This window comes from Bos grunniens, chromosome 16, assembly GCF_055505025.1.
Source record: "Bos grunniens cultivar Pamir isolate PY7600 chromosome 16, Bosgru_T2T1.0, whole genome shotgun sequence".
NCBI classification, from domain to species: domain Eukaryota; kingdom Metazoa; phylum Chordata; class Mammalia; order Artiodactyla; family Bovidae; genus Bos; species Bos grunniens.
In genome coordinates this window covers 4,730,250-4,757,096 of record NC_141180.1, presented here as the reverse complement: position 1 = coordinate 4,757,096, position 26,847 = coordinate 4,730,250, and the positions used below count along the sequence as shown (strand labels likewise).

The following is a 26,847-nucleotide window of genomic DNA, read 5'->3' as shown; positions in this document are numbered from 1 at the left end:
GAATTTCAAAATGAGTCAGACTCAAAAGGGGGAGCAATAAAAGTCTTATGTGCTTCAAATATATCCAGGAAAACAATAGATTTTAAGCAGAACAAGGTGGTGGAACACCTCTTTGGTAAACTCTGAGCGTGATCCAGGCTTTGCCTGTGATTTTCAGTTACACCCACTTCGTTCTCCAGTGGTGAGAATCTTCACACCTGGAGACTGGTAACTGGGAAACACATGGGCAGACAGATCAGACAGAGCAGCAGTTCCCACACAAGTGCTCCGGGAAAGAGGAGGCTCTTCCAGCCAGGCCTCACTGTTTCCAGGAGGCGTCAGGACAGAAGTCACACAATGCTTTTGATACCTGCCTGTGTGCGTGCTAAGTAGCTTCAGTCATGTCCAACTCTGTGAAACTGTGGACTGTATAGCCTGTCAGGTTCCTCTGTCCATGGGATTCTCCAGGCAAGAATACTGGAGCGAGTTGCCGTGCCCTCCTCCAGGGGATCTTCCTGACCCAGGGACCGAACCCATGTCTCTTTTGTCTGTTGCGTTGGCAGGAGGGTTCTTTCCCACTAGTGCCACCTGGGAAGCCCTTTGATGCCTTTGGAAACAAACAGAACAAGGCTAAACCTGCTTCCTGCTAGCTTTCCTCTTTCACCGGAGTACGTGCTGTGAATACTTTTTCTACTGTATCCAGAGCTCTCTCAAAATACCTAAATATTGAGATCATCTCAAGTTCAGCAAATATGACCTGACTTTGTTTTCCCACCAAAATAATTAACGCATTTGCTATGAGATTTGTGGGAAAGGCAAAAACTATGCCCCCTGGAAGGTTCCTGCAGACAAAGGAAGATGTAAATGAGACTGAGTCTGTGAACTGAGGTGCGCTAGCCAGGCTTGACCTCAGGGCTCTGGTCTTCAAGGTCTCACACATGGTATTGAGATTTGCAGTAGGCATTTTTTTAATCAAAGAAATGAAATAGTGAATAGAGGATTTCTAGCTAGGAAAATTATGTATAAAAATTATAGTCACTTATATTTGCTAGTATTTCATTTTCCTTAGTGAAATCTTAATGTCTGCATTGGTGGTAAACAGACATATAGCCAGGGTGAACAGGACTGTTACTCTTTATTAAATCATAGGTGTCCTCCCCCTAGACACTTATTTTATCTAAGCTGGGTGTGTAAGCCCATGATTTTTCAATACTGGATCCTCAAGGAGAGGCCATATAAAGTGACATAGAGTGAACAACTCTCCCGGTCAGATTCGTATTTTAGGTCTGTCAGATAATCCCATTCAATCGACGAATCATTATAAATAACACGACCAAAATATTCTTGTAATCTAGAAATAAGGAAACATAAGTCACAATTTATATAATGAGAAGCTTTCCTTTTTTCCATAATTTATTATTTCACTAGGGACCTTATTACTGGATTCTTTATATAAAAAAGTGCCTTGATGGTATAAATCATTCTCTGCCGCCTCACAAATATTAACTACTCTATTTCATACAATTCAGTAATTTTATTCAGTATTTTCTGCCCTTTGGCATGCTATGCTCATTCTTCATATACACATTTAATTATCCCAACGACTCTGTGACAAAGGTACTATTACCTTCAATTTATGGGCGAGGAAACAAAAGTATAAACAATCATGGTTTTCAAGTAATTTTGACTGAACACTTGCTTGGGGTAAGTCTCCTTAGCTCTCCAGGGGCTCCTTGGCTCTCCTTAAAACATTTGTGTGGGATAAGCAAGTCTCCTTAGCTGTCCTTAACAGACTTGCTTTCACTAAAACCTTGAGGGATCATCTCTCGAAGCCTGCAAGCATATGCTTCTGGTAGGTATTAAGCCCACGCTGATGGACAGGTGGAGAGACAGGACAAGGATACGTCGTCCCCCATGAGCAAGGGGTGATGTCCTGACTTCATTTTGCTCCCCAGGTACAGCTGTACCTGCGCAGGTAGTGGGTTCACGGGGACACGCTGTGAGACCCTGCTGCCCCCGTGTTGGTCAGAGCCCTGTCACAACAACGCCATCTGCGAGGACAGTGCTGACCGCTACACCTGCCGCTGCCGGCCCGGTGAGTGACAGGACTCCTTCCACTGGTTTTTTGTTTTTCTTTTGCGTAGAATAGAAACAAATAGCTTATGGCAAAAGGAAATTGTTGCTGGAGGTTTAAAACCAACTCTTTCTTCTAGTTATCATTGTTTGATTTAATCGTGTTCTTCGGTGCTCAAACATATCTATTGCTACACTACACATTATCTGAACTAGATTACCAAGTGTCCAATCATCAGAATCTTCTAGAAGAAATGCAGAGGAAAAAAATAATCAATGGAAGGGTTGATTTCAGCATGGTTTTTGTGGAGTAAAATTCACTGGAAGATGCTTCCTTGTCCTCCAAGATGTTTTCTTTGGCACCTAGAACATATTAAAACCCATGAAACTCCGTTAAAATCCTAAGTGCTTGTGTTGTAATTCATGGAGTCAATCAGTGTGATGGCTGATTGTCCCCATAGAGAGTATAGAATGATTTTTCAGAAATGTAAGTATTCTGCTCACCTTTTATAATGTAAAAGACAATATAAGTTACACATACATAAACCCTAATTTAAAATAGCACTTTAAAAGATAATTGGACTTGAGCGTAGAGGTGATGGGAAAGAGTATGTGACACTTGAATCAACAAGCCACTCGTAAATATTAATGTTAATTTTGGCAAAAAATAACCTGCTTGACATACTTCAACCTCTTACTAGGATTTTATTGCTAGAAATGAAAGTGCATTTCTCCTCTCTTCTTTCTTGAGCCATTGGAAAACAACCGATAAGCTTGCGATTATTTAAAATCTAAGCTTACTGACCACGTACCCCACCTCCCCACTCATGTCATTATCTAAGGAAAGGGAGGCCCTGTAAGTTGGGGGGAGGCATGAAGACTGGGGTCAGTCCAGTCAATAGCAGCTTCTGATCAAAAGGCATCTCAGTGCCTGAGGAACATTTTACATGCTTTGGTAAAAACCAGATAAACTTAAAAGTATAAAAGGAAGTTGGGGATTCGCCTGTGGCTCAGAGCTCTGTGTACCTCATGTGTCTCCCCACTTCCAGATAACGAAGAGGACGTATTTGTTTTCCTCTGGCCATTGGTCCTTGTCACTAGGAAACGATTTGTAACACTTGAATCAACAAGTCACCTCCAACACTGAATTTTTTTCCAAAACGTGTTATTCCACGTTCTTGTCATCAGCCAACCCTCAACACTCAGTCAACAGTCTGAACAGGACCTCAGTCCAGAAGCAGGGGGTGGAGTGGACAGCTTGGGAGCAGGACGAGTCCACCATTTGTTAACTGAGTAAACTAGGGCGAATCACCCCTTAATTCTTACATTTCTCATCCACAAATAAAGGATACAAAAGCTATTTATAGTATTGTTGTGAGGGGTAAAATTATAAAAATGGAACCTGGCATGTATTAAGTACTCAAAAAAAAAAAAAAAAAAAGGCAACAGTTATTACTACATTCCAGGTTCTACACCAGGAGGTGAAAATTGTATATGACAGATGGTTTCTGTGCTCTAAAATAGGGGCCCCCAACCTCTGGGATCTAATGCCTGATGATTTGAGGTAAGCTGATGTAATAATAATAGAAATAAAGTGTACACTAAATGTAATGTGCTCGAATCATCCCGAAACCACCTCCTCACCCCTGTCCAGTTCACGGAAAAATTGTCTTCCATGAAAGCAGTCTCTGGTTCCAAAAAAGTTGGGTCCTGCTGTTCTGAAGGGTTTGTAATGGAGTCAGGCAGCAAAGGAGAACTGCCTAAAAAAGACCAGTATGAGCCCCAAAGATTTCACTGCCAACTATATATATGAAGGATTGCCGCTGCTGCTGCTAAGTTGCTTCAGTCGTGTCCAACTCTGTGTGACCCCACAGACGGCAGCCCACCAGGCTCCCACATCCCTGGGATTCTCCAGGCAAGAACAGTGGAGTGGGTTGCCATTTCCTTCTCCAATATGAAGGATTAGGGGATCACAAAGACACAGTTCCTCCTTCCAAGGAGCTTAAATTCTAGCAGGAATACAGTGTGAAAAAACTGTGTACGGTACAATTTTGGGTGGCTCAGACAGTAAAGAATTTGCCTACAATGCATGAGACCCGGGTTCGATCCCTGGGTCGAGAAGATCCCCTGGAGAAGGGAATGACAACTCACTCCAGGATTCTTGCCTGGACAATTCCATGGACAGAGGAGCCTAGCAGGCTACAGTCCATGGGGTTGCAAAGAGTTAGACATGACTGAGCAACTAACACTTTCACAAGATTCTCTAATAAATTCCATAAAAGGGAAGAAGGGGAGAAAATGTTTAGCAACGGCCTGAGGAGGCAGCATTTTAGAAAACTTGAAAGACCACTAAGCACATCCCAGAAATGTACCCACGAGCTGTGTGACTCTGGCCACGTCTCTGCTCTGAGCCTCGGTTTCCTCATTGACAGATAAAGCAGAGATGATAATAATATCCACCTCATGGTGTCATTGTGGAGTGAAGTCCAGCTCATTGAGTGGACTTTGTGTCATTGTACTCCACATAGTGTCATTGTGGAGTGAAGGAACTCCCAGCTCAGCCTAGACCACAGCAAGTCGATAAATGTCAACCCGACACCCTGGAATTAGGAGATGGGCCATTCTAGACCCTAAGGCCGGCAGGTGGTAGCTCGTTGCTTGTTTAAAGATAGAAGAGAGGAAAAAAGAAAAGGGAAAGACGAAAGGGCAGCAGGAGCACAGAGAAAAGAGCCCGTCCAACTGTGGAGCCTGGAGGGAAAATGCTGGGCTATGCAGGGCTGGGGGTAGAGGGGTGGGCTGAGGAGCAAGATGAGGCTGAAGCCAAATCATGATGTCCACCCTGCAAACCGTGGGGCAGTCTGACCTGTTAATTTACAAAGAGCTCCCTGGCACTTCAGGGGAAGAATGATGGAGAGAAATAAGGCTAATCGCAGGGAATCCCGTGACACTTCTGCAGTGATTTAAATAAGAGCTAAGTCACGGACCGGAACAAAGATGCCAGTGGCGAGGGTGGATGTGAGCGTATGGACGGCCACGGGAGCCCTTTAGGAGGTGGAAAGGACGTGGGGATTGGGAAGGGACCGCCAGTTTAGGACAGTTCTGCTTCTGAGTTTTTCTCTTGGGTCACTGGATGGATGTCGATTTTGCCTAGAGAGAAAACTCACAATGCCTTGTACCCAGTTCTCACAGTTATATGTAAAGAGAAGGTTTAACACCATAAGCTACTCTTATCTAAGAATCGTAGACCATTCCTTTGGATCATGAGATGCCTGCCACTGAGCGCGATGACAAGAATACAGCGCTGTAATTGCCCAGGGTCCTCGTTTCAGGGGTAATTAATCACAAGTGTCAGTTACCTTAAATGCTTATCTTAAAAGTTTTCCTATTACCCAGAGAAGATTCTTGGTTTTTTTTTTTTTTCTTAAAACATGTAATTTAAGAACCCTGGGGTCTTGACTCAGCATCATATTGTTTCTTTGTACAGAGTTTTATAGGAAAACTTGTTAGAACTATTGAATGTAGCCTTGACTGAAAGAATCTATTTATACATCTGGTTAAAAGAAACAGCAAACAGAATCCCCACAGGGCCCAGTGGTAGGGACGGGACCCGTAATACCATAAATCAGAACCTTCCTAATGTTCAGGATAAAAATAAAGACAATGCATGAGCCAGAAAGCAAAAAAGGATTTATGAAAGTACTAAATTACTTCCTAACCTGGGTTGTGCATAAGTCTTCAAACTTAGAATGAGAAGATTGAAAATAGAACTTCAGTAAGTCAACTGTAGCACAAGATGTTTATAAAAACCATTATTTAGTGAATATGTGTAGATCCTTAAGTATGAAATAAAAACGCTTAAAAAGTAAACATTCAGGCTTAAGAGACTAAGGGTTCTATGGGTGGGGAGGGTCATGACAAAGCACTGTGGGACCCTCATCTGACATGAGCTTCCAGTTTCCTTTTCAACTCTCAGTTTCTTCTTGAGAAGGTTGATGAAGACCCCAGGAGTCAAACATGACAAAAGTATTATACGGACGAGCAGCAGAGTTTGTATTGCGGTTATGACTTGACATGGGACCCCATATAGGTTTTTATTAAAATTACAAGATGAGCATTCATATCATGTTCTCATTATTTGCTCATTAAGAGTTCATCAACTCTCTAGTTTATTTGCTAAGCAAGGATTATCATCTAAATTGTTGATTAGTTCTGTTTGAATCTCATCCAGGAGTTGACTGAAGGCCTAGTACTCAGGTGTTGCTCAGTCCTAGCGTGGTGAATTAAAAAATACAGTCTCTGCTTTTATGGAGCTCACAGTCTGTTGAGGGAGACAGCTACATAAATAAGTGAATAAGCTATGTCATCTATTCAGTCGCTCAGTCATGTCCGGCCCTTCTGCGACCCCGTGGACTGCAGCCCACCAGGCTCCTCTGTCCGTGGGATTTCCAGGCAAGAATACCAGAGTGGGTTGTCATTCCCTTCTTCAGGGGATCTTCCTGACCCAGGGCTGGAACCCGAGCCTCCTGCATTGCAAGTAGATTCTTTACTGTCTGAGCAATCAAGTGAAAATTATATGCATAAATGAATTTTAAAAGATACCTCTAAAAATAAGCACATAAGACCAATCTTTGAAAGACAATGAAAGGAAAGAATTGGGTATGTGAGAGAAAAAGTTCTTATTTAGATCTGTCCATGAGGAAATGACATTCTGAGAAAGTAATAAAAGATCGAGTCTGAATACATAAGAGTTATGCAGGCACAGTCGTGGAGGAGGGTTTTCTAGGGGAGGGAACAGTATTCTAAAGGCCCTGGGACAGCAAGCATTCTAGGGACAGGAACAGGTTTGGTAATGGGGCCAGATAATAAAGGGCTAGCCAGGTTAAGGATTTTGAACTTTATTATGTGTGAAAAGTGAAGCCTTTGAATGGTTTCAAAGTAAAGAAAGACCATGATTGGATTTATAACCTTTACCACTTTGGATTGCAATTTTACTTTAAGAACATATTTCTCAGCAGTTAAGTGACATTGCAAAGATCCGTAGGTGAAGTCATTTGTATTATAAGTCAGGTTGTGTTCCTATAGGAACTTCGCACATCTCTTTCATCATCTCACAAAACAGCTGGTGTGATCCTGGACACACTCCTCAGCATTATGTTAGCACTTAACTAGCTTTACATTTTTGGGCTAGCACTACACACAGTATGTAAATAATCGAAATCGGTAAGAAGAACAACCTAATAGAAAAAGATATGAAATGATTAAAAAATTCAAGAATATTAAGATCAATAATATCTGGGGAAAATGTAAAGCAAACAATGATAAGGTATGATTTTTTATCTAGCCAACTGGTAAAAATTTTTGCTTGGTGTGGCAAGTGTTGACAAGGGTCTGGACCACACACACTCTTATCCTGTGCCAGTAGACACGTAACAACCTCTACAGTTTCTCTAGAGGTCGTTACCAGGATCTATTAAAATTTGAAATGCCCGTAACCTATAACCCAGAAATCCCACTCCTAGCATAGACCTCAGTGTTGCCCTCAGACATTTGCACAAGCCACATATATGATGTTATTCAATGCAATATTGTAATAGCAAAAATGTATATAAACCCGCTAAGGGAATGGAATGGTCAAATTATACACATCTGTGTTATGGACTACTTGGCAATAGTTAACAATTATGAGTTAGCTCTATATTTCTAACATGGATAGATTGTGCACGGGAGTAAAGACGCCAGGCCATACTGAAGGATGCGCGCGGTCAGTACAGTTCCGGTTACGTTAACACACACAATAAATAGACACATATGTGGTTTTAACAGGTGCATATGTCAGTAAAACCACAGAAAATAGTTCTGGCAGGGACTTTCTTTTATATTTAATATCCAAATATTTTATAAAATACTAAATAATTCATGTTTTATTGTTTTTATTCTTGTCCCTAGTAAAATGACCCAGCTAAATCCATTCAAGAACAAAATAGTTTTTTCTTCTGTCTCACGGTGTGTAAGGAAATCATTTACCTCTGCTTCGAGGTTTAAGAGAAGAATTTAGGCTTGGCTACGTGCTCTCTGCTGAGTGTGTGGTATGTGCTAAGTTGCTTCAGTCCTGTCTGACTCTGAAGTGCTGAGCCTGCCAGGCTCCTCTGCCCCTGGGATTCTCCAGGCAAGGATCCTGGAGTGGGTTGCCATCTCCTCCTCCAGGGGATCTTCCCAACCCAGGGATTGAACCCACTTCTTTTACATCTCCTGTTTTGGCAGGCAAGTTCTTTATCACAAGCACCCACCTGCGGTCTGCTGACTTTACATCTATACTCTGGAAAAATATATCTTTTTTTTTTCTTGCTTAGCATTCAAACAGTTGGAATGTTTGAAGAACTGGAGTTTAGTTAAAACTTCCAGGTTAAGTCAAGATGACCCTGAAGCCCTTTCTTCGTCCATCTTTGCTAAGAGTCTGGCGGTGCTATGGAAGTGACTCCGCTGTTGCTCTTAGCGTTTGCGGAAGCCCCTTATCAGATCCCCTTGCCGGCTCCTCAGGGGGACCCAGCGCCTGTTACCTGGCGCCACGCGGTGGCCAGCCCCCAGTCAGGCGCGTGCTCCGTGGCTGAGGAGCTCTGAGCCCGCAGCCTCTCTGGCCGTTTATCCTGCAGGATACACGGGTGCGCAGTGTGAGACCGACCTCGACGGATGCGGGAGCGGCCCCTGCCAGGCCGGCGGGCGGTGCGTGGAGCTGTCCTCGGAGACGGGGCGTGAGCGCCTGGCCCGGCTGCTGTCTGCATCCCGCCGCCCCGAAGCCTCCCGTTACGTCTGCATCTGTCCACCCGGACTCACAGGTAAGGCCCGGCGGTGGAGAGACACTTCGCCTTTCTAGCGTTTGCCAGCAGGTCATGCATTCACCCAGAGAGCGGTGCTGTGTAACCTCTGTGCCCTGGTGCAAAGGGTCCCCCTTGTGGGCCTGGAAAATACCTCATTTCACCTATGGTAATTCCTCAAATCATGGGGAAAATGTTAAAAACAGGGGTGGAAGAGGCGTACGAAAGGGGAAATGCTTGTATACTTTATCCTGGGGAATTAGAAGCCAACTCAAGCTCTTCACCTTAGAGACGGAAAATTTTAGAATTTTTGTGTCATTAAATTTTATAATGATGTTACATTTTATGTTATTCAAGTTTGCTTAAGAACTTAGCGTATTTATGTTTACACTGAGAACAATGATCTAGTCTCAAGTAATCAACTATTCTATAGCGAAAGTTGTTCCCCGTTATCAAATTTAAAGGACTCTGTCTTATTCTATAATATCCTTACTCTAAACCCAGTGGAGATTTGCATGAACAGGTGTGTTTTTGTCTGTTCCCGTTTCTGAAACTTTTCAGAAGTTTGGAAACAGTCCTGTGTTTGATGATGAGTAGCAATTACCTGGAGAAGGCCATGGGAACCCACTCCAGTGTTCTTGCCTTGAGAATCCCAGGAATGGGGGAGCCTGGTGGGCTGCCATCTATGGGGTTGCACAGAGTCGGACACGACTGAAGCGACTTAGCAGCAGCAGCAGCAGTTACCTACAGTTGCATAGATACCACTGAGAAAACTAATTGCAACCTAGATTTCTACCTTATTTCTCTCTCAATAGATCCAGTGATATCTGAGGGCAATATTTCAGCTGCTGTTGGGGGTTTCTGAGAAAAGTAAATAAGGAATAAGAAAAATAAGGGGATGGGTCTATTTACACTTAGTATTCCCTTTTAATGTCTCAGTTTTTATGTGCAATGACCTTTGATTCTTGGCAGTGTTTGCTATAAAGTTGCTGTAGAGAATGTCCCGATTCACTGTCCCTTCTGTGAAAACATGTAGGATAAAAGTCTCGCCAGTGTCAATGTCAGGAGCAGGATAGTTCTTCCTGAACAGCTTCTAGCTTGCATGCTTTTCCTCTTAGTAAAAGGTGTGCAAATAAATCTTGATAAATGAAAAAAAGCATGAACTAAATCTTGCAATACATCACATTTCCCAACAATATAAGATGCTGGAAATCTTATAGGTAAAAGTGGGTTCTACAAGCATATAGGTTTTTCTACAATACATTTCTGTATTTACCCCACCCCTGGAATTATTTAAATTTCCTGTTCTGTTTCTTACCGAACAACTTCTTGTTCTGTTTCTTTTCTTAGTTACCTTATTTTCTTGTATTTTCTGAATTGTATGATCTTGGTGTAGTGTAAGTGATTTTGTTAACCACTGTAAGTTCCTCTTGAAACAAGGTAAGGGAGTTATAAATGTTTTTTCTTGGGTGTAAGGTTACAAGGAGGTCTATCAAAGTCAGAGGCCTCTGCTAATGTTGCCTCATCAGATGAAAGAACATGGCTGACCAATGTATTTGCGGATCCGAACAAGAGAGGCAATAAAATGCCCCAGGAAAGTGTGTTGGCCTTGATTTTTGAGGAGCAGCTGAGAATGACTTCATGAGTTAAGAAGTCCTGGGCTGCCCCAAGTATGGCTTCATGAAATTGCTCATTTTCCACTCATGTGACTTCCACAGAGGGTTCTCAGAATCAGTTGTCCTTCAGATGGTGATTCAGGGTCACATGCATGTTTAGTCACTCAGTCCTATCTGATTCTTTGCGACCCCACAGACTATAGCCTGCCAGGCTTCCCTGTCCATGACATTTCCCAGGCAAGAACACTGGAGTGGGTTGCCATTTCCCTTCTCCAGGGGATCTTCCCAACCCAGGGATCAAGCTCTCCTCGCCTGCATTAGCAGGCAGATTCCTTACCACTGAGCCACCTGGGAAGCCCCTTTGTAGGCTGACTCTTATCAGTCTTATACATAATTTGTTAAATGTATCTTATACATATTTTTTTAGATATATACCTAAGTATTTCATTTTTGGAGTGCCCCTATAAATGGTACTGTGTTGTTAATTTCAAGTTCCATGTGTTCACTACTGTTATGTAGGAAAGCAATTGACTTTTGACTTTTATATATTAACCTTGTGCTCAGATACTGTGCTATAATCATTTATTAGTTCTAGGATTTTTTTTTTCCAGTTCTTTCATATTTTATACATGAACAATCATGCTCCTGCCTTTTAAAAATATTAATGTTTATACAATATGCCTTTTTCCATCCTTATACTTTCAACTCTTCGTTGTTTAATTTGAAGTGAGTTTCTTTTAAATGTCATAATAAAAAAGCATATTATTGCATCATGCTTTTTAAAAACTGTTTGTCAATCTCTGCTTTTTAGTTGATATATTTAGACTATCTGTACATAATTATTGATGTGGTTGGGGTAAACTCTGCCATTTTATTATTTGTTTTCTCTTTGATTTCTTTGTTTCTCTTTTCTTACCTTTCTATGGGATACTTGACCATTTTTTAAGGTTTTCATCTTGATTTAGTTCTAGTATTTTGGATGTATTGTGTATTTTTTCATATGCACAATATGGTTCTTCTGCCTATTACAATGTACACATGTAATTCATAGCCTATTGGTATTAACATTTTACAATTTTGGGTGAAGCAGAGTAAAGCTCTTTTTCCATTTAGGTCTCTTTATCTTCCCCGCTTTAAAGTATCATTGTCTTGAGGATAAGATGGTATCCTAAATCTTATTTTAGTCATTCCATATAATTTAGAAAGTTTATGAAAAGGAGGGTGTTCTGTTCTGTTTACCTGCCCTCTCCATTGTTCTTTCTTTCTGCCTTTTGCCTCAAGATTCTTATGCTACTGGTTCCGTCCTGTTCAAAGAACTTCCTTTAGCTTTTCTTTAAGAGTTGGTGTGTTAGTGACAATTCTTTTAGTTTTTATTTGAGAAAGTCTTTATTGCCCATTTATTCCTGAAAGACAGTTTGTTGAATATAGAAGTCATGGTTGACAATTCTTTTCTTTAAGCATTTGAAAAAATATACATCTCTTCCTTCTGCACTCTATTTTTCAAGTAAGAAATCCACTCTCATTGAAATTCATGGTCCCCTGTAGGTAGCGCATCTTTTCTCTGACTCCTTGCAGAGAAAAAGTATGGAGTGATAACACCTTCAACTCTATCTTTCATTTTCAGAATTTTATTTATGAATGTATCTCTGCATCTATTTTTTTTTCCAATTTGAAATTCACTCAACTTTTCAAATGTGTGGATTTATGTCTTTTGCCAAATTTAGGATGTCTTTAGCCAAGTTTTTCTTTTATTGCTCTTTCAGCCCTAGTCTCTTTTTCTTCTCCTGCAACTCTGATAATGTAAACTTTGTGTCTTTTCCTATTTTTCCACAGATTCCTGAGTTCTGTTAATTTTTCCCTCTTTTTTGTTTAGAATGGGTAAATTTTATTGATCTGTCCTTAAAATTCACAGATTTTATTCTCTTTCATCTCCTCTCCACTATTGTGCCCATCCAGAGAACTGATTGTTTCTATTTTATTTTCCAGTTTTATAATTTCCATATTTTATCATCTAATTCTTTGCTGATATTGTCTATTTTTCCTTTTACTCAAGAGAATTTGTAATTGCTTATTAAATCATTTTATGATGGTACTTTAAATCTTTGTCAGTTTAAAAATATGATTCAGCTCAGATTGAGTTGATGACATCAGTTCACTTTCTTTTCTCACTCAAGTTGTGGTTTTCCTGATTCTTGGTATGATGGGTGATTTCTCAATTGTATCTAGGACATTTTGGACATTATGTTAGGAAACTATTAGTCTTATTTGAATTTTTAAAACTTTATCAGGCAGTCAGCTTTTTCGTTTTGACAAACAGGTCATAGTCTACTTCGGTGGGCTCTGCAAGCCCAATGCCCAGTTAAATTTCAGAGTCATGGCAGTGTTATTTTGGTCTGCTTGGTACATCCGGTGCCACTGGGGCTCCCATTGATCTCTGCTGATGATATATCTGTATGCAGGTCAGGAATCAACAGTTAGAACTGGACATGGAACAACAGACTGGTTCCAAATAGGAAAAGGAGTACGTCAAGGCTGTATATGTATCACCCTGCCTATTTAACTTATATGCAGAATACATCATGAGAAACGCTGGACTGGAAGAAACACAAGCTGAAATCAAGATTGCCGGGAGAAATATCAATAACCTCAGATATGCAGATGACACCACCCTCATGGCAGAAAGTGAAGAGGAACTCAAAAGCCTCTTGATGAAAGTGAAAGTGGAGAGTGAAAAAGTTGGCTTAAAGCTCAACATTCAGAAAATGAAGATCACGGCATCTGGTCCCATCACTTCATGGGAAATAGATGGGGAAACAGTGGAAACAGTGTCAGACTTTATTTTTCTGGGCTCCAAAATCACTGCAGATGGTGACTGCAGCCATGAAATTAAAAGACGCTTACTCCTTGGAAGGAAAGTTATGACCAACCTAGATAGCATATTCAAAAGCAGAGACATTACTTTGCCAACAAAGGCTAGTCAAGGCTATGGTTTTTCCTGTGGTCATGTATGGATGTGAGAGTTGGACTGTGAAGAAGGCTGAGTGCTGAAGAATTGATGCTTTTGAACTGTGGTGTTGGAGAAGACTCTTGAGAGTCCCTTGGACTGCAAGGAGATCCAACCAGTCCATTCTGAAAGAGATCAGCCCTGGGATTTCTTTGGAGAGAATGATGCTGAAGCTGAAACTCCAGTACTTTGGCCACCACATGTGAAGAGTTGACTCACTGGAAAAGACTCTGATGCTGGGAGGGATTGGGGGCAGGAGGAGAAGGGGACGACAGAGGATGAGATGGCTGGATGGCATCACCGACTCGATGGGCGTGAGTCTGAGTGAACTCCAGGAGTTGGTGATGGACAGGGAGGCCTGGCGTGCTGCGATTCATGGGGTCGCAAAGAGTCGGACACGACTGAGCGACTGAACTGAACTGAACTGAACTGATGATATAAATGACACAGTTTACTTTTTGCAAGCTATACACGTTTGCAGTTCTATCACTTGTTAGATTAAAATAAATTTCCATCATGATGAAAAGTGTAATTGTGAATAATACGTTTAATGACAGACCTCCATTCAAAGAAACCATCAGAGTTGTTAAATATAGCTACAAGCTTTTTCCGGTTTTACAATTATAATTAAGGATGTATCTCTTGCTGTTTACTCCATGTACAGTTACGTCCCACGTTGAAAATAGTTGTGGTTGCATATTTAATGCAATTTCTAACTTTCTATAATGAAAAAAGTGAAATATATCAGAGTAGAAATTAACTGAGATTCCCAGAGAGATAGAAATAAAGAGAGCTCCAAGCCATGGGAATGGGAAATAGAGAAGGCACAGGCAAAAGGGGCGTGCTTGGCGCTTAGTCGTCAGTCGTGTCTGACTCTGTGCGACCCAATGGACTATAACCCGCCAGGTGCCTCTGTCCCTGGGATTCTCCAGGCAAGCATACTGGAGTAGGTAGCTATCCCCTTCTCCAGGGAATCTTCCCAACCCAGGGATTGAACCTGGATCTCCTGCATTGCAGGCAGAGTCTTTCCTCTTCCCTAATTATCTCAAAACCATTAATCATATTCTTTGGCAAAATTTCCTCACATACCACCGTAGCCATTTAGTGCCTCTAGCGGCAATGCTCAACTTGTAATGAGAATGGTGGATAAAGACTTGATATAAAGTCTGTTTACTTAAACCCACATAGATAATTTTAATGGTAAACTAAATCAATCTATAATTGGGGCAGGCCTGTTGTTGAAAAACACTGTTCAGTTTAGTCCAAAACTATAAATTATCTTTATTTTGTATGACCATCCTTGACCGCTGCTAGAAGGAATGTTGGCTGCTTCTTTCTGTCATGTTTTAACTTTTGACTTTGGGGCACTAGACTCAGTTCTAGGGATATAATGATGAAAATACGTGGTCTCCTCCCAAAAGAAAGTGAAAGAGCAGGAGGAAAAAGAGGCACAAGAATATAAGACAATACAGTAATTGCCACAATGAAGCCATAAAAAGGTGTAGCCAGAGAAATCAGGGAAGAAGACCTATGTCTGCTATTTATGTCAGATAGAAGTTAGTGGAAATTCCAAGAATGCAGATGACTTGGTAGTATTTTAATACAAATGATCGCGTTACTTCTAAACATTAAGAAAGGATGTTGTGACCCCGTGCTTACCCTTGAAGCACCGTGTTCTAAGCTAAATTGGAAACAATTGACTCATGTTTTTAATGTGAACATTTTGTTTCTGTTTATCAAAACGTGGTGATAAAACCTCTAACAAGTTTCCCAACTGCTCATAAGCCAAGTCCAATTTTCAGCTCTAACTTTCACTCGCCACCTCCAATTAGCGTTTCCTCCGTCGCTGGTCTCTGGAATGCTTCCTTGGTGCCTCCGAGGTGGGGCTCTTCTTCTGCCTCACCCATCTGCTCTGTGCATGGGAAGAACTGAGCCGTGCAGCAGGGAATCCTGCAAAGTCCTGGCTTCAAACCTCAGGCAAAAATAGTGGGGTTCTCAACAATGAACACCCCGATGAGAGCCACCTGGCAGAGTGGCTGCACATGGGGCCCCTCGTGATCAGGTTCATCCGCCTCTAACACAGTGTTGCTAAAAATGCAGTGTTCACTTCTCCTTAAAAGTTAAATCCTGTCATCCTACCCAAATCCAACTAAAATAGACACGTAGGGCTGAACATGTAACACAGAAAGCTTCCTATATTCGTGAAGCGATGAAGCAAGCATATGGGGCCATCAGCAGCTCCTGCCCACTGAGAAATCGCCCAGAGTTCGTTCCTTTGTTGTTTCAGGCTCGCTGTTCTTAGAGGTGTACTTCCCCCCTTAATAATTTCAAGTTTGAGACTGTAAGTCCTAAATAACTTGAACAGCTATTAGATGCACATGTAAAGCTGTAACCCTAGAAGAGAAAAGCTTGCTTTTATCCTTATTTACTTAATGAAGTGTTTATTAATATTTTCAATAGATTCATCCAGTTCACTTACCTTTACTTTTACTATGAATTTTAACATCTATAAACAAAGCCCTCCTTAGTACAGGTATGAGCACAGTTCTGCATGTACTGCTCTTGATTTAGCTGTCTCAGCTCTAACAGTTAGGAAAGCTGTGTCACCACTTATATATCCATTGATTTTAAAATCATCTTCATTATGCTTACTACCTACTCTCTACGAAGGTATCTTGTAGGGAAAATTAACGGTCATGATTTAGACGGTCGAATTCAGGCCAGATACAGAGATGGCCGCATCTGTGAGACCCTGAGGACAGAGAGAGATAATAACAGCTTCTCGGGCTGTGGCTTTATTGCTTTACTGTCATCATTGTTTAGTCGTTCAGTTGTGTCCAATTCTTTTGTGACTCCATGGACTTTGTAGCCCACCAGGCTCCTTGTCCATGGGATTTCCATGGCGAGAATACTGGAGTAGATTGCCATTTTCTTCTTCAGATGACCTTCACCACCCAGGGATCGAACCTGCGCCTCCTGCATTTGTCGGTGGATTCTTTACCACCTGGGAAGCCCGTGGCTGCTTTATTAGGTTAGCATTATTTTGTTGACATAACGTGAAACAAGCTAAGGAAAGCTCTCAAATGGATAATCAGCAGATAGATGTCACTTCTCCAAGTATTCTGGCCAACATGTATTAGGAAAAGAAAGCTTTCTAAAACAGAAGAATAAAACCATGGCAAATCCTTCACCTTGAAGTTCATAATTAAATTCTCCATAATCCACATTGTCATGCCACTGGTGCAACTTGGATTCTATTTTTGTGTGAGAGATGTGGGCCATAAGACCTGTAAGGGAAGTAACACTCCCCAATAATAGCCAGGTGTTGTTAGAGCAAGAACTAGAAGTGGATGTTCAGAGACGAGGTCGAAGATACTAGGAGCTGAGCTTATGGGAGTCCGCACTGCACGCCTGCACACGGCCTGGCAGCAGTTGGTTTGCTGCTGGTGAGGACAGCTATTCATTCATTCCCTGCTGCTCAGGTTCCCCCAGCGTTTCTTTAAGCACGCTAATCTTAAGAGGAGAAGGGGATGACAGAGGATGACATGGGTGGCTGGCATCATCGACTCAATGGACATGAGTTTGAACAAACTCCAGGAGGTGGTGAAGGGCAGGGAAGCCTGGCGTGCTGCCTTCCATGGGGTCTCAAAGAGTCAGACGTAACTTAGCAACTGAACAGCAACAACAACAGTGTTAAGAAAGAACAGTATTAGTGACCTCCCCCGACCTCATCAAAGACTGCAGCTCTTTCACCAAAGGCCACTGCTGCGTTCTGTATTGAGAGGCTGTCTCTGGACAGGCACGTGGAAGATACTTCAGAAGCACCTTTTCCTCCGTCAGGCACCCCTCCCTAACCACGTACACACACACACGTTTGTCTGGAGCTTTACTCCAGCCCTGAGCAGCTCAGGTCCCAGGACAGCATTAGAACCTTAGATCAACCAAGTTTACTAAGGAGTTAGGTCTGTTTTTACAGTAAAAGGTTCTATTATACCTGCTCTTGGTGAAAACCAGCCCTCCTTCCGCAGTAGCCCTCTTCCGCCTCTCCCTCCTCAGTCACTGAGCAAATACTCCTGGAAAGGCTGGAGTCAGCGTTGGCTGTAAGTTTGTTTAAAGCTCCGCACATGACTTGCAAGTCCGCTTATCTCAGCACTCACAGGCATCCAGCACCCCGGGTGCTTTCACCCAGGCCAGGCGAGCCCTGGTCTCTGAAGCCAAAACGCTCTGTACTTTGCCTAATTTCACCTGATTCCCACCCTCTTCTGACCTACCTCCTATATGCTAAAGGTCTCAACATTTATTATAAACTCCATTATCGCTCTCCTTACCTCCTTTTTATTTTTCTTTTGTAGTGTAATTGACTTACAGTGTCATGCTAGTTTCAGGTGTACAGTGAAGTGATTCTGGGATGTGTATATACATGTGTGTGTGTGTGTGTATACCTATATACACACGTGTATTTCAGATTATTTTCCATTATAGGTTATTATAAGACATTGAATACAGTTCCCTGTGCTTTATAGTAAATCTGCTGCTTATTTATTTTATGGATAGCAGATTTGTATCTGACAATCCCAAATTTCTAATTTATCTCTTTTTGGATAGATTACCAAATCTATCCCTTTGGTAATCATAAGCTTGATTTCTATGTCTGCTGCTGCTGCTGCTAAGTCACTTCAGTCGTGTCCGACCCTGTGTGACCCCATAGATGGCAGCCCACCAGGCTCCCCCGTCCCTGGGATTCTCCAGGCAAGAACACTGGAGTGGGTTGCCATTTCCTTCTCCAATGCATGAAAATGGAAAGTGGAAAGTGAAAGTCAAGTCGCTCAGTCGTGTCCAACTCTTCGTGACCCCATGGACTTCAGCCTACCAGGCTCCTCTGTCCATGGGATTTTCCAGGCAAGAGTACTGGAGTGGGGTGCCATTGCCTTCTCCGATTTCTATGTCTATGAGTCTGTTTCTTCTTTTTTCTTGTTCATTAAAAATAGTTTTTGTTTTTTTTTAGAATATAGTTGATTTACAATGTTGAATTAGTTTCAGGTATACATCAAAAAGAATAAAATGCTCAGGAATAAACCTGTCCAAGGAGGCAAAAGACCTATACTCAGAAAATTGTAAGGTACTTATGAAAGAAATAAAAGATGACACAAACATATGGAAAGACATACCATGCTCTTGGACTGGAAGAACCAATACTGTGAAAATGACTCTACTACCCAAAGCAATCTATAGATTCAGTGCAATCCCTATCAAATTGCCAATGGCATTTTTCACAGAATGAGAACAAAAAATTTTACAGTTTGTATGGAAACACAGAAGGCCATACATAGACAAAGAGATATTGAGAAAGAAAAATGGAGTTGGAGGAATCAGGCTCTGATTTCAGACTATACTACGGAGCGACAGTAATAAAAACAGTATGATAATGGCACAAAAACGGAAATTTAGATTGATGGAGCAGGATTAAAGTCCAGAGATAAACCCGTGCAACTATGGTCACCTAATCTACTACGAAGGAGGCGGGAGTATACAGTGGAGAAAAGACAATCTCTTCAATAAGTGGTATTGGGAACTGGACAGCTACGTGGAAAAGAGTGAAAGTAGAACACTCCCTAATACCATACACAAAGATAAATTAAAAATGGACTAAAGACCTAAATGTAAGGCCAGATACTATGAAACTTTTAGAGGAAAATATAGGCAGAACACTCTTTGACGTAATTTTGAGCTGTCTCTTAGAGTAATGAAAATAAAAACAAGCAAAAGGCACCTAACTAAACTTAAAAGATTTTACACAACAAAGGAAACAATAAACAAAACAAAAGACACTCTCAGAATGGAAGAAAATATTTGCAAATAAAGTAACAGATAAGGGATTAATCTCCAAAATACACAAACTCATGTTGTATATATAATATTGAGTTCTTAAAGCTCAATATTAAAACAAATGATTAAAAAATGAGCTGAAGATCTAAATAGAGATTTTTCCAGAGAAGTCATACTGAAAAAGTAAAGCACATGCTAAAAGGCTAAAAAGCACATGAGAAGATGCACAGCTTCACTAATTATTCAGTTCAGTTGAGTTCAGTTCAGTCGCTCAGTCATGTCTGACTCTTTGTGACCCCATGAATCGCAGCACGCCAGGCCTCCCTGTCCATCACCAACTCCTGGAGTCTACCCAAACCCGTATCTATCGAGTTGTTGATGCCATCCAGCTGTCTCATCCTCTGTCGTCCCCTTTTCCTCCTGCCTCCAATCCCTCCCAGCATCAGAGTCTTTTCCAATGAGTCAGCTCTTCACATGAGGTGGCCAAAGTACTGGAGGTTCAGCTTCAGCATTATTCAGTTCAGTTCAGTTCAGTTCAGTTGCTCAGTTGTGTCCTACTCTTTGCGACCCCATGAATCGCAGCACGCCAGGCCTCCCTGTCCATCACCAACTCCCGGAGTTCAATCAGACTCACGTCTATCGAGTCAGTGATGCCATCCAGCCATCTCATCCTCTGTCGTCCCCTTTTCCTCCTGCCCCCAATCCCTCCCAGCATCAGAGTCTTTTCCAATGAGTCAATTATTAGAGAAATGCAAATCCAAACTACAGTGAGGTATCACCTCACATGGTCAGAATGGCCATTATCAAAAGTCTACAACCAGTAATGCTGGAGAGGGTGTGGAGAGGAGAGGACCCTTCTACACTATTGGTGGGGATGTAAGCTGGTACTGCCACTGAGGACAACAGTATAGAAGCTCCTTAAAAAACTTGAAATAGAGCTACCCTATGACCCAGCAACCTCCCGCCATAATCTCCTTTTCAAACATTTCTTTCCCCTACATGCTTTAGCTACAATCTAGCTATATTCTCAGAATGCTATTTTTCTGCAATCCTTGAAAATGGTGGTAGTTTTTTATTCTTCTCCAAAATCCCATCTTTGACTGGTTCCCAAAGTCAACTCAACATCCTTTCCACTTTATTTCTACCTCTAGGCAATTGTTCCTTCCTCTTCATTCAAAACCCCACTCATTTGAAAGAATGTGTCTTCATATACGGGCTGGTGTCCGATGTCTCAGATGGTGAGGAATCTGCCTGCAGTGCAGGATGATGCCACCTACATGCAGCCTCTTCTTATTGTGGTTTTCCTCTCATCCCCTGTACCTTTCCATCAGCCATTGAAAAGTTTACTATCTCACTCCTCTCCTCATTCTTGGAGACACCCGTATAGAATACCCCTGCAAGCATCATTTCCCAGTTGTTCGACCTCCTTATTTCCAAATGACTCTGACTGCTGCCTGGCTACTTCCATCACTTCTGTGGTCATGATCTAGACCTTGTTGTCACCAGTAACTCATGGAAAACCTCACTTTCCATTCTTCTGCTTTCTGACTACAGCCTCCACTCTTCCAGTTCATTTACATGCCAACACTTTTTCACCGCACCTCGTCAATTGTTCCAACCAATTTTCTACTCATTGCCTCACCTTCTGTCTCAGCTAAGACTTCACCGTCTAACCCTACAACTATTTCCTTGCGGGTAACCTCAGCTCCCCTGATCCTGTCTCTCTCCATTGTACTTACCTGGCAAAAGTACACTGGTGATTAAACTTCACACTTCATCTTCTCCACTCCTACAAGCAATTTGAGCGTGGTTGGAGAAAAACTCACAACTCAAACACTTAACTCACGAATATTGCTTTAAATCTATGACCAAAAATTTTGAGGAGACTCCTAGCCCTTAGACAATACTCCTTTCAGAGTTCTACTTCCCAAGATGACCTTTTTATACTTTCTCTTTCTCCAAACTTCGATTAACTCCTCCCTCGTTGTTACCCTCCATTGATTATCAGGTGTCTAATTTCATTCAGAGAAGAACCACCTCATCTTCCCTCAACTAAATCTATTGTTGGATCTGAGATTTGATTTTATCCTACTTGTAAGGTAGCTCATAATTTAGCATGTTACTGCTTCGTGGATGCTGGCAGAAGATATAAGAGTTTTGAGTAAGGGGGAGAAAGGCACACACAGCAGTTGGCATGGACAGTGTTCACACTGTTTTCTCTTGCACTCAGTCCTTGCAGGGTTGACACACTGTGGGCCCAGGTGAGAATTACACAGATGCAAATCAGGAACACGGAGTTGACAACTCACTGTTTCTATAGCAAGCAGTGTGAAGCCTGCTCTTTGTCCTAGAGGGAGATTTTCCGTGACTTTATCCTCAGAGTTGTTTCCTGCCATCAAATCCTGAGAAATGGCCTGGGTGAAGGGAAGTCAGAGCCTTTCATTCTTGGCTTTCCCAGCCAGGGCCTGCAAGGATGCACAAGGTCCAGGAATCCATCCCATGGTCTGATACTTTCAAGGGTGAGTGCAAACTTTTGGCTGAATATGCCACTCCACTAGCCAACTTGATTGATCTGACTGGGGTCAAATCTGGTCTAGTTCCCTCATTTAGCATTTGGTTAAGGATATTATCATCAGGACTCTGGGAAACAGGATGAGGTCAATTTGCAGTATTGACTTCAATTCCACTCCTCAAGGTCCAGGACTCAGCAAACTGGGAATAAATCCTAAGGTCATCAATGGGCCTTATTTCAGTCAAGATGTAGTCCAAAGCCAGTCAGTGACCCACACAAAGAGTTTAGCCTGACCTGCAGATCTTTGATGTTTTTACAGGGGCAGTAGATGAGTAACACTTGCCCCCAAAGGACAGACATTCTCCCACATACGAATCCATAATATCAAGGACCACAGTTTTCTCTGGTTTGGAATTTGTTGTTAAACTTGTTTTAGATCATTGCTACAGTGGTTTAGCTAACTGGTACATTGGAGAGCATCACTGAATAGTTTCAGCCTCGACTACTGTATAGGACAGTCCAGAGCTTCTTGGGCATCAGGAGAGGCATGTGAATTTTTGCCATTAAGATCAAAACAAGATTGTAGGGGTCCTTCCCTGGTGACTCAGTGGTAAAGACCTTACCCACCAATGCAGGAGACATAGGAGATGCAGATTCGATCCTTGAGTCAAGAAGATTCCCTGGAGGAGGAAGTGGCAACCCACTCCAGTATTCCTGCCTGGAGAATTCCATGGACAGAGGAGCCTGGTGGGCTACAGTCTGCAAGGCTTCAAAGAGTTGGCCATGACCAAGCACTTATGCATGCATTCCTTTGTCTATACAGATACAAGGTTGAGAGGGGGTGGGTTCAGGACCTGCCTTTGGTGGTGTCAGGCATGCAGAATAGTTTAGGACCAGCTGGCTGTGTCCAAGGAGCTTTTCTGTTTTTACAGCATGTAGACAGGGATGACGAACCCAGTAGCAAGTTAAATGGTCAGCTGCATCTGCTGCTAGATTCACCTTGACCTGCTAGACTCAACAACCAATCAAACACCTTGATTGTTTGGCCAGCTAGTGGTACTGAGTCCAAGGGACAAGCATAGTGAGCTCAAAGTGCCCATCCCCGAACCTCCTGGGGTCTGAAGTGTTTGGTCCTCAGATGCTGGGGTGGTGGTTCTCCCTCCATGGCCCCAAGACTGGAGTGTATCCCCAGGAGCTGTAACTCTACCTTGTCTCCAACCATCTACATACAACATCTTTCGGGGAGTGGTTCAGTTCAGTTCAGTCAGGTTCAATCACTCAGTCGTGTCCAACTCTTTGTGACCCCATGGACTGCAGCACACCAGAATTGGTGATGGACAGGATAATTCTCTGAGCTTCCTCAAACTCCTGTCCATCAAGTCAGGGATGCCATCCAACCATCTCATCCTCTGCCATCACCTTCTCCTTCTGTCTTCAATCTTTCCCAGCATCAGGGTCTTTTCCAGTGAGTCAGCTCTTCACATCAGGTGGTGAAAGCATCAGCACCAGTCCTTCCAAAGAATATTTAGGGCTGACTTCCTTGAGAATTAACTGGCTTGATTTCCTTGCAGGGAATGGGGTTGGATGTAAATAGGAAAAGGTCATTTAAAAAACCTGCAGAGGCCCACTATACTTGCCAATATGGTCCAAGCAGGCTACTACTACAGGAGGAATCTGTGGCAGTATTTTCAACCAGCATCATTGTCATTATGATCTAGGACAATCTTATTTCAGGAAAAGAATCAGAATTCAGTTTGAGTCCCTTAGCATCTCCTTTGGGGTGGGGGAGCTCCACTCAGAGTGGGTGCAAAACAAGCTGGTCATTAGGGGAAAGAAAGACGCTTCAGGTGCATTAATGGTAAAGGCAGAATCATGAATTTTCAAACTAGGTTTATATAACCCCTCACCTCTTTGATCTTGATCATTACCCAAGAGGTAGCCTACAAGGGGTTAATATTTTCATGCCCAAACTGCCTTAATAAGGTGTGTGGACCAGGAAGAGGTGACGGAGATAAAGTCAGGAATCATTTGGGGTTGGTTTGCAGTTACACTCCTGGGCATGTATCTGAAAAAAAGACAAAAGGTCTAGTTTGAAAAGGTATGTGCACCCCGATGTTTATAGCAGGATTGTTCACAATTTCCAAGATATGGAAGCAACCTAAGTGTCCATCAACACAGACGAATGGCTACACACACACACACACACACACACACTCGGTGGACTACTGCTCAGCTATAACAGAAGAAGGAAATTTTGCCATTTGTAGCAACATGGATGGCCTTAGAGGGTGTGATGCTAAGTGAAATAAGTCAGAGAAAGGCAAACACTGTATGGATTCACTTATACGTGGGATCCATACAATACAGCAAACTAATGAATATAACAAAAAAGAAACAGACCCACAGATAGAGAACAAAGGAGTGGTTACCAGTGGGGAGACAGAAGGGGAAATACAGGGATAGGGGATAAATAGGTCAAACGATTAGGTATAAAATAAAGTACAAGGATATATTTACAACACAGGGAATGAAGCCAATGTTTTATAACAACTAAAAAGGGAGTATAACCCTTAAATATTGTGAATCGCTATGCTCTATACCTGTAACTTAAATAATGTCGATGAAACTTTTAAAAAGTCTATACCACTTCTCAGTGGTGTAAGCAGCCTTATCAGAGAATGAAGAAGTATGGAATGTCCATCGTTGATGTTGACTAGCTGTCCCTTGTTGGGTGCCTCTACAAAAAAAAAAAAAAAAAGCTTCTGTAAGATTGCAGATGTTCTGGAAAGCTGAAAATAAGAGTCAGCTGACCAGACTGGAACAGCCACAGCGTAACCTGAAAATGTCTAAGTGACAAGGTGCCAACATCAGTCCCCAAGGAGGGTCAGAGAGCCAGTGGTCAGTTTTGTAGGAGGAGACAGGGAAGATGCTCCTTTGTGAAATGTGGTCTCCTTCACTGCAGAACCACTGGACCTATTTTGGCAGGAGTCAGACTCTGCCATGCAGTGGTCCTTCCAGCTCACAATCGTGTCTTCCATGGGGGTTGAACCTATTCTTTCGTCTGGTGTGAGAATGGATCCAGACAGTGGTAACAGTGACCTGAGTGGTTCAGGCTTGATGAGCATTTTGATTCAGTCTCATTAGACATCGTGGGCCCTTCCCTTGGTGATCCGTGTGATTGGACCAAGCTGTCTCATTGGTGGTTGAAATTTCTCTCCATGATTCAAGGCCCTAAATAGGAGCATCTATAACTGGCCAGCCTGTGGTCTTCCAAGTAGCAGATCATTAAGTGTAGCCCAAGAGGTAGTAATGAAAACAAAATGCCTGGTCCTTAGAATATTGATTGTCCAAGGCAAGGAGGACCAGCTCCCATGAGGTCACTGTGCTGACCAGTCCGTACCTCAGTCAGCCTTCTGTAGTTGCTGGGACTGGATGACCGATGCTTTCCCACAAACACCATCAGCCCCAAGCATCAGAGGATCCTGGTGTCTGTGGGCAGAGGGCCCCACTGAGTAAGCAGTTATAGTCAAGGTAATTGAATGGGAAATAAAGTGTTTTTCGCCCCCAAAGGGATACCTGCCATGTGCATTCATGTGTGCTAAGTCACTTCAGTCGTGTCCGACTCTGCAACCCCATGGACTGTAACCCGCCAGGCTCCTCTGTCCATGGGATTCTCCAGGCAAGAATACTGGGGTGGGTAGCCTTTCCCTTTTCCAGGGGATATTCCCAACTCAGGGATCGAACCCAGGTCTGCACTGCAGGTGGATTCTTTACCAGCTGAGCCACCAGCGAAGCCCAACAACACTGGCCTGGGTAGCCTATCCCTTCTCCAGCGGATCTTCCCGACCCAGGAATTGAACCAGGGTCTCCTGCATTGCAGGCAGATTCTTTACCAGCTGAGCTATCAGGGAAGCCGTGGTGAGTTAGGAATAAAGCCAACAGCCACCAAAAAACCACACAGGTCCCAACTGGAGGGCAGGCGGGCTGGGCAGGGGCAGGTTTGCTCTTGAGGCAGAGCGGGGAGGGTTGCCCGAAACCTGTTCACCCCACTGGGTCCTCACCCCAGAGATGCAGCCCAAGTGTCAGAGTTCCTTCCTCCCCTGGATCTCCTGATGGCTGCTGAGCCCCTGGACCAGGAGGCCCCTCCGTTTCTACCCTCTTCGCTCTGCCCTGTCAAAGGGGTCTCACCAGGCAAGAGCAGCTCCGCCTCTGGGTGAGGTGGTGACTCGAGGTCCTGTGTGGGTGGGGGTGTTTGTCCTTCAAGGCACTGAGGTCATGGGGCAGAGGGAGGGAGGCACCCAGGGCCGTGGAGGGAGACAGCAGGTCCTCACCAGCCAGTGTGGTTTCGAATCATTCGATTTCAGTTTCACGTGACGGTTTGTGACTCACCCGAACCAACCTATAACATTTCATCTATCTGAAACCCTGTGACGAATAGCCAGGTCCTCTCTGTTGACAGAATCTATGTCAGCTTCCAGTTCTTCTTGACTCAGCAGCACAGACACGTTGCCCCTTGGCTGGAGTTGTGCTGCTTGTTGCTCTGTTGCCAGGACGACACCCCTTCCTCCTCCTGCCTGAGAGAGAGCTGGCACCCAACAGGGCTGTTTATTTCAATGCTACCCCTGCTGCTCAACTTTAGGAAGGATGGTGTGGGCCGGTGAGTGAGACAGGGAAGCAGGAGACCCACACCATCGGCAGTAAGCCAGGCTGATTTTTGTCCTAAAGGGAGATGTCATCTCATTCTTCAAAGCTGCTTGCTGCAACACCCAACCCTAAGTATTGACCCAGGAGAAGAATGCTTGGGTCCTGCATTATTGGTTTACCCATCAAGAACGTGCAGTGATGCTCAGTCCCCAGGGCAGACTGAATCTCTGCCGCCGACCTGTTTGCCTGTTACTCGCAACTCACCACTTCCCAGCATCTGCCCATGTTTGGCATTCCGCCCCCTGCCCCCATTACAGTGCTCCCACTCAAGGCTCTCCACCTGTATGTTCCATACAGGTGTTCCTGTATGTTCCTTCTCAA

General features: G+C 43.0%; 1 protein-coding gene across 3 annotated transcripts in view; it reads left to right on the top strand.

Moving 5' to 3' along the window:
* The window catches only part of CRB1 (crumbs cell polarity complex component 1), a 265,536-nt gene that overhangs the window by 133,847 nt on the left and 104,842 nt on the right, over positions 1 to 26,847 (top strand). For all 3 annotated transcript variants that reach the window (XM_086343218.1, XM_086343217.1, XM_086343216.1), the window contains 2 exons: positions 1,935 to 2,074; positions 8,703 to 8,885. In XM_086343218.1, the coding sequence (XP_086199344.1) occupies positions 1,935 to 2,074; positions 8,703 to 8,885 (323 nt within the window). The remainder of the gene's footprint in view (positions 1 to 1,934; positions 2,075 to 8,702; positions 8,886 to 26,847) is intronic.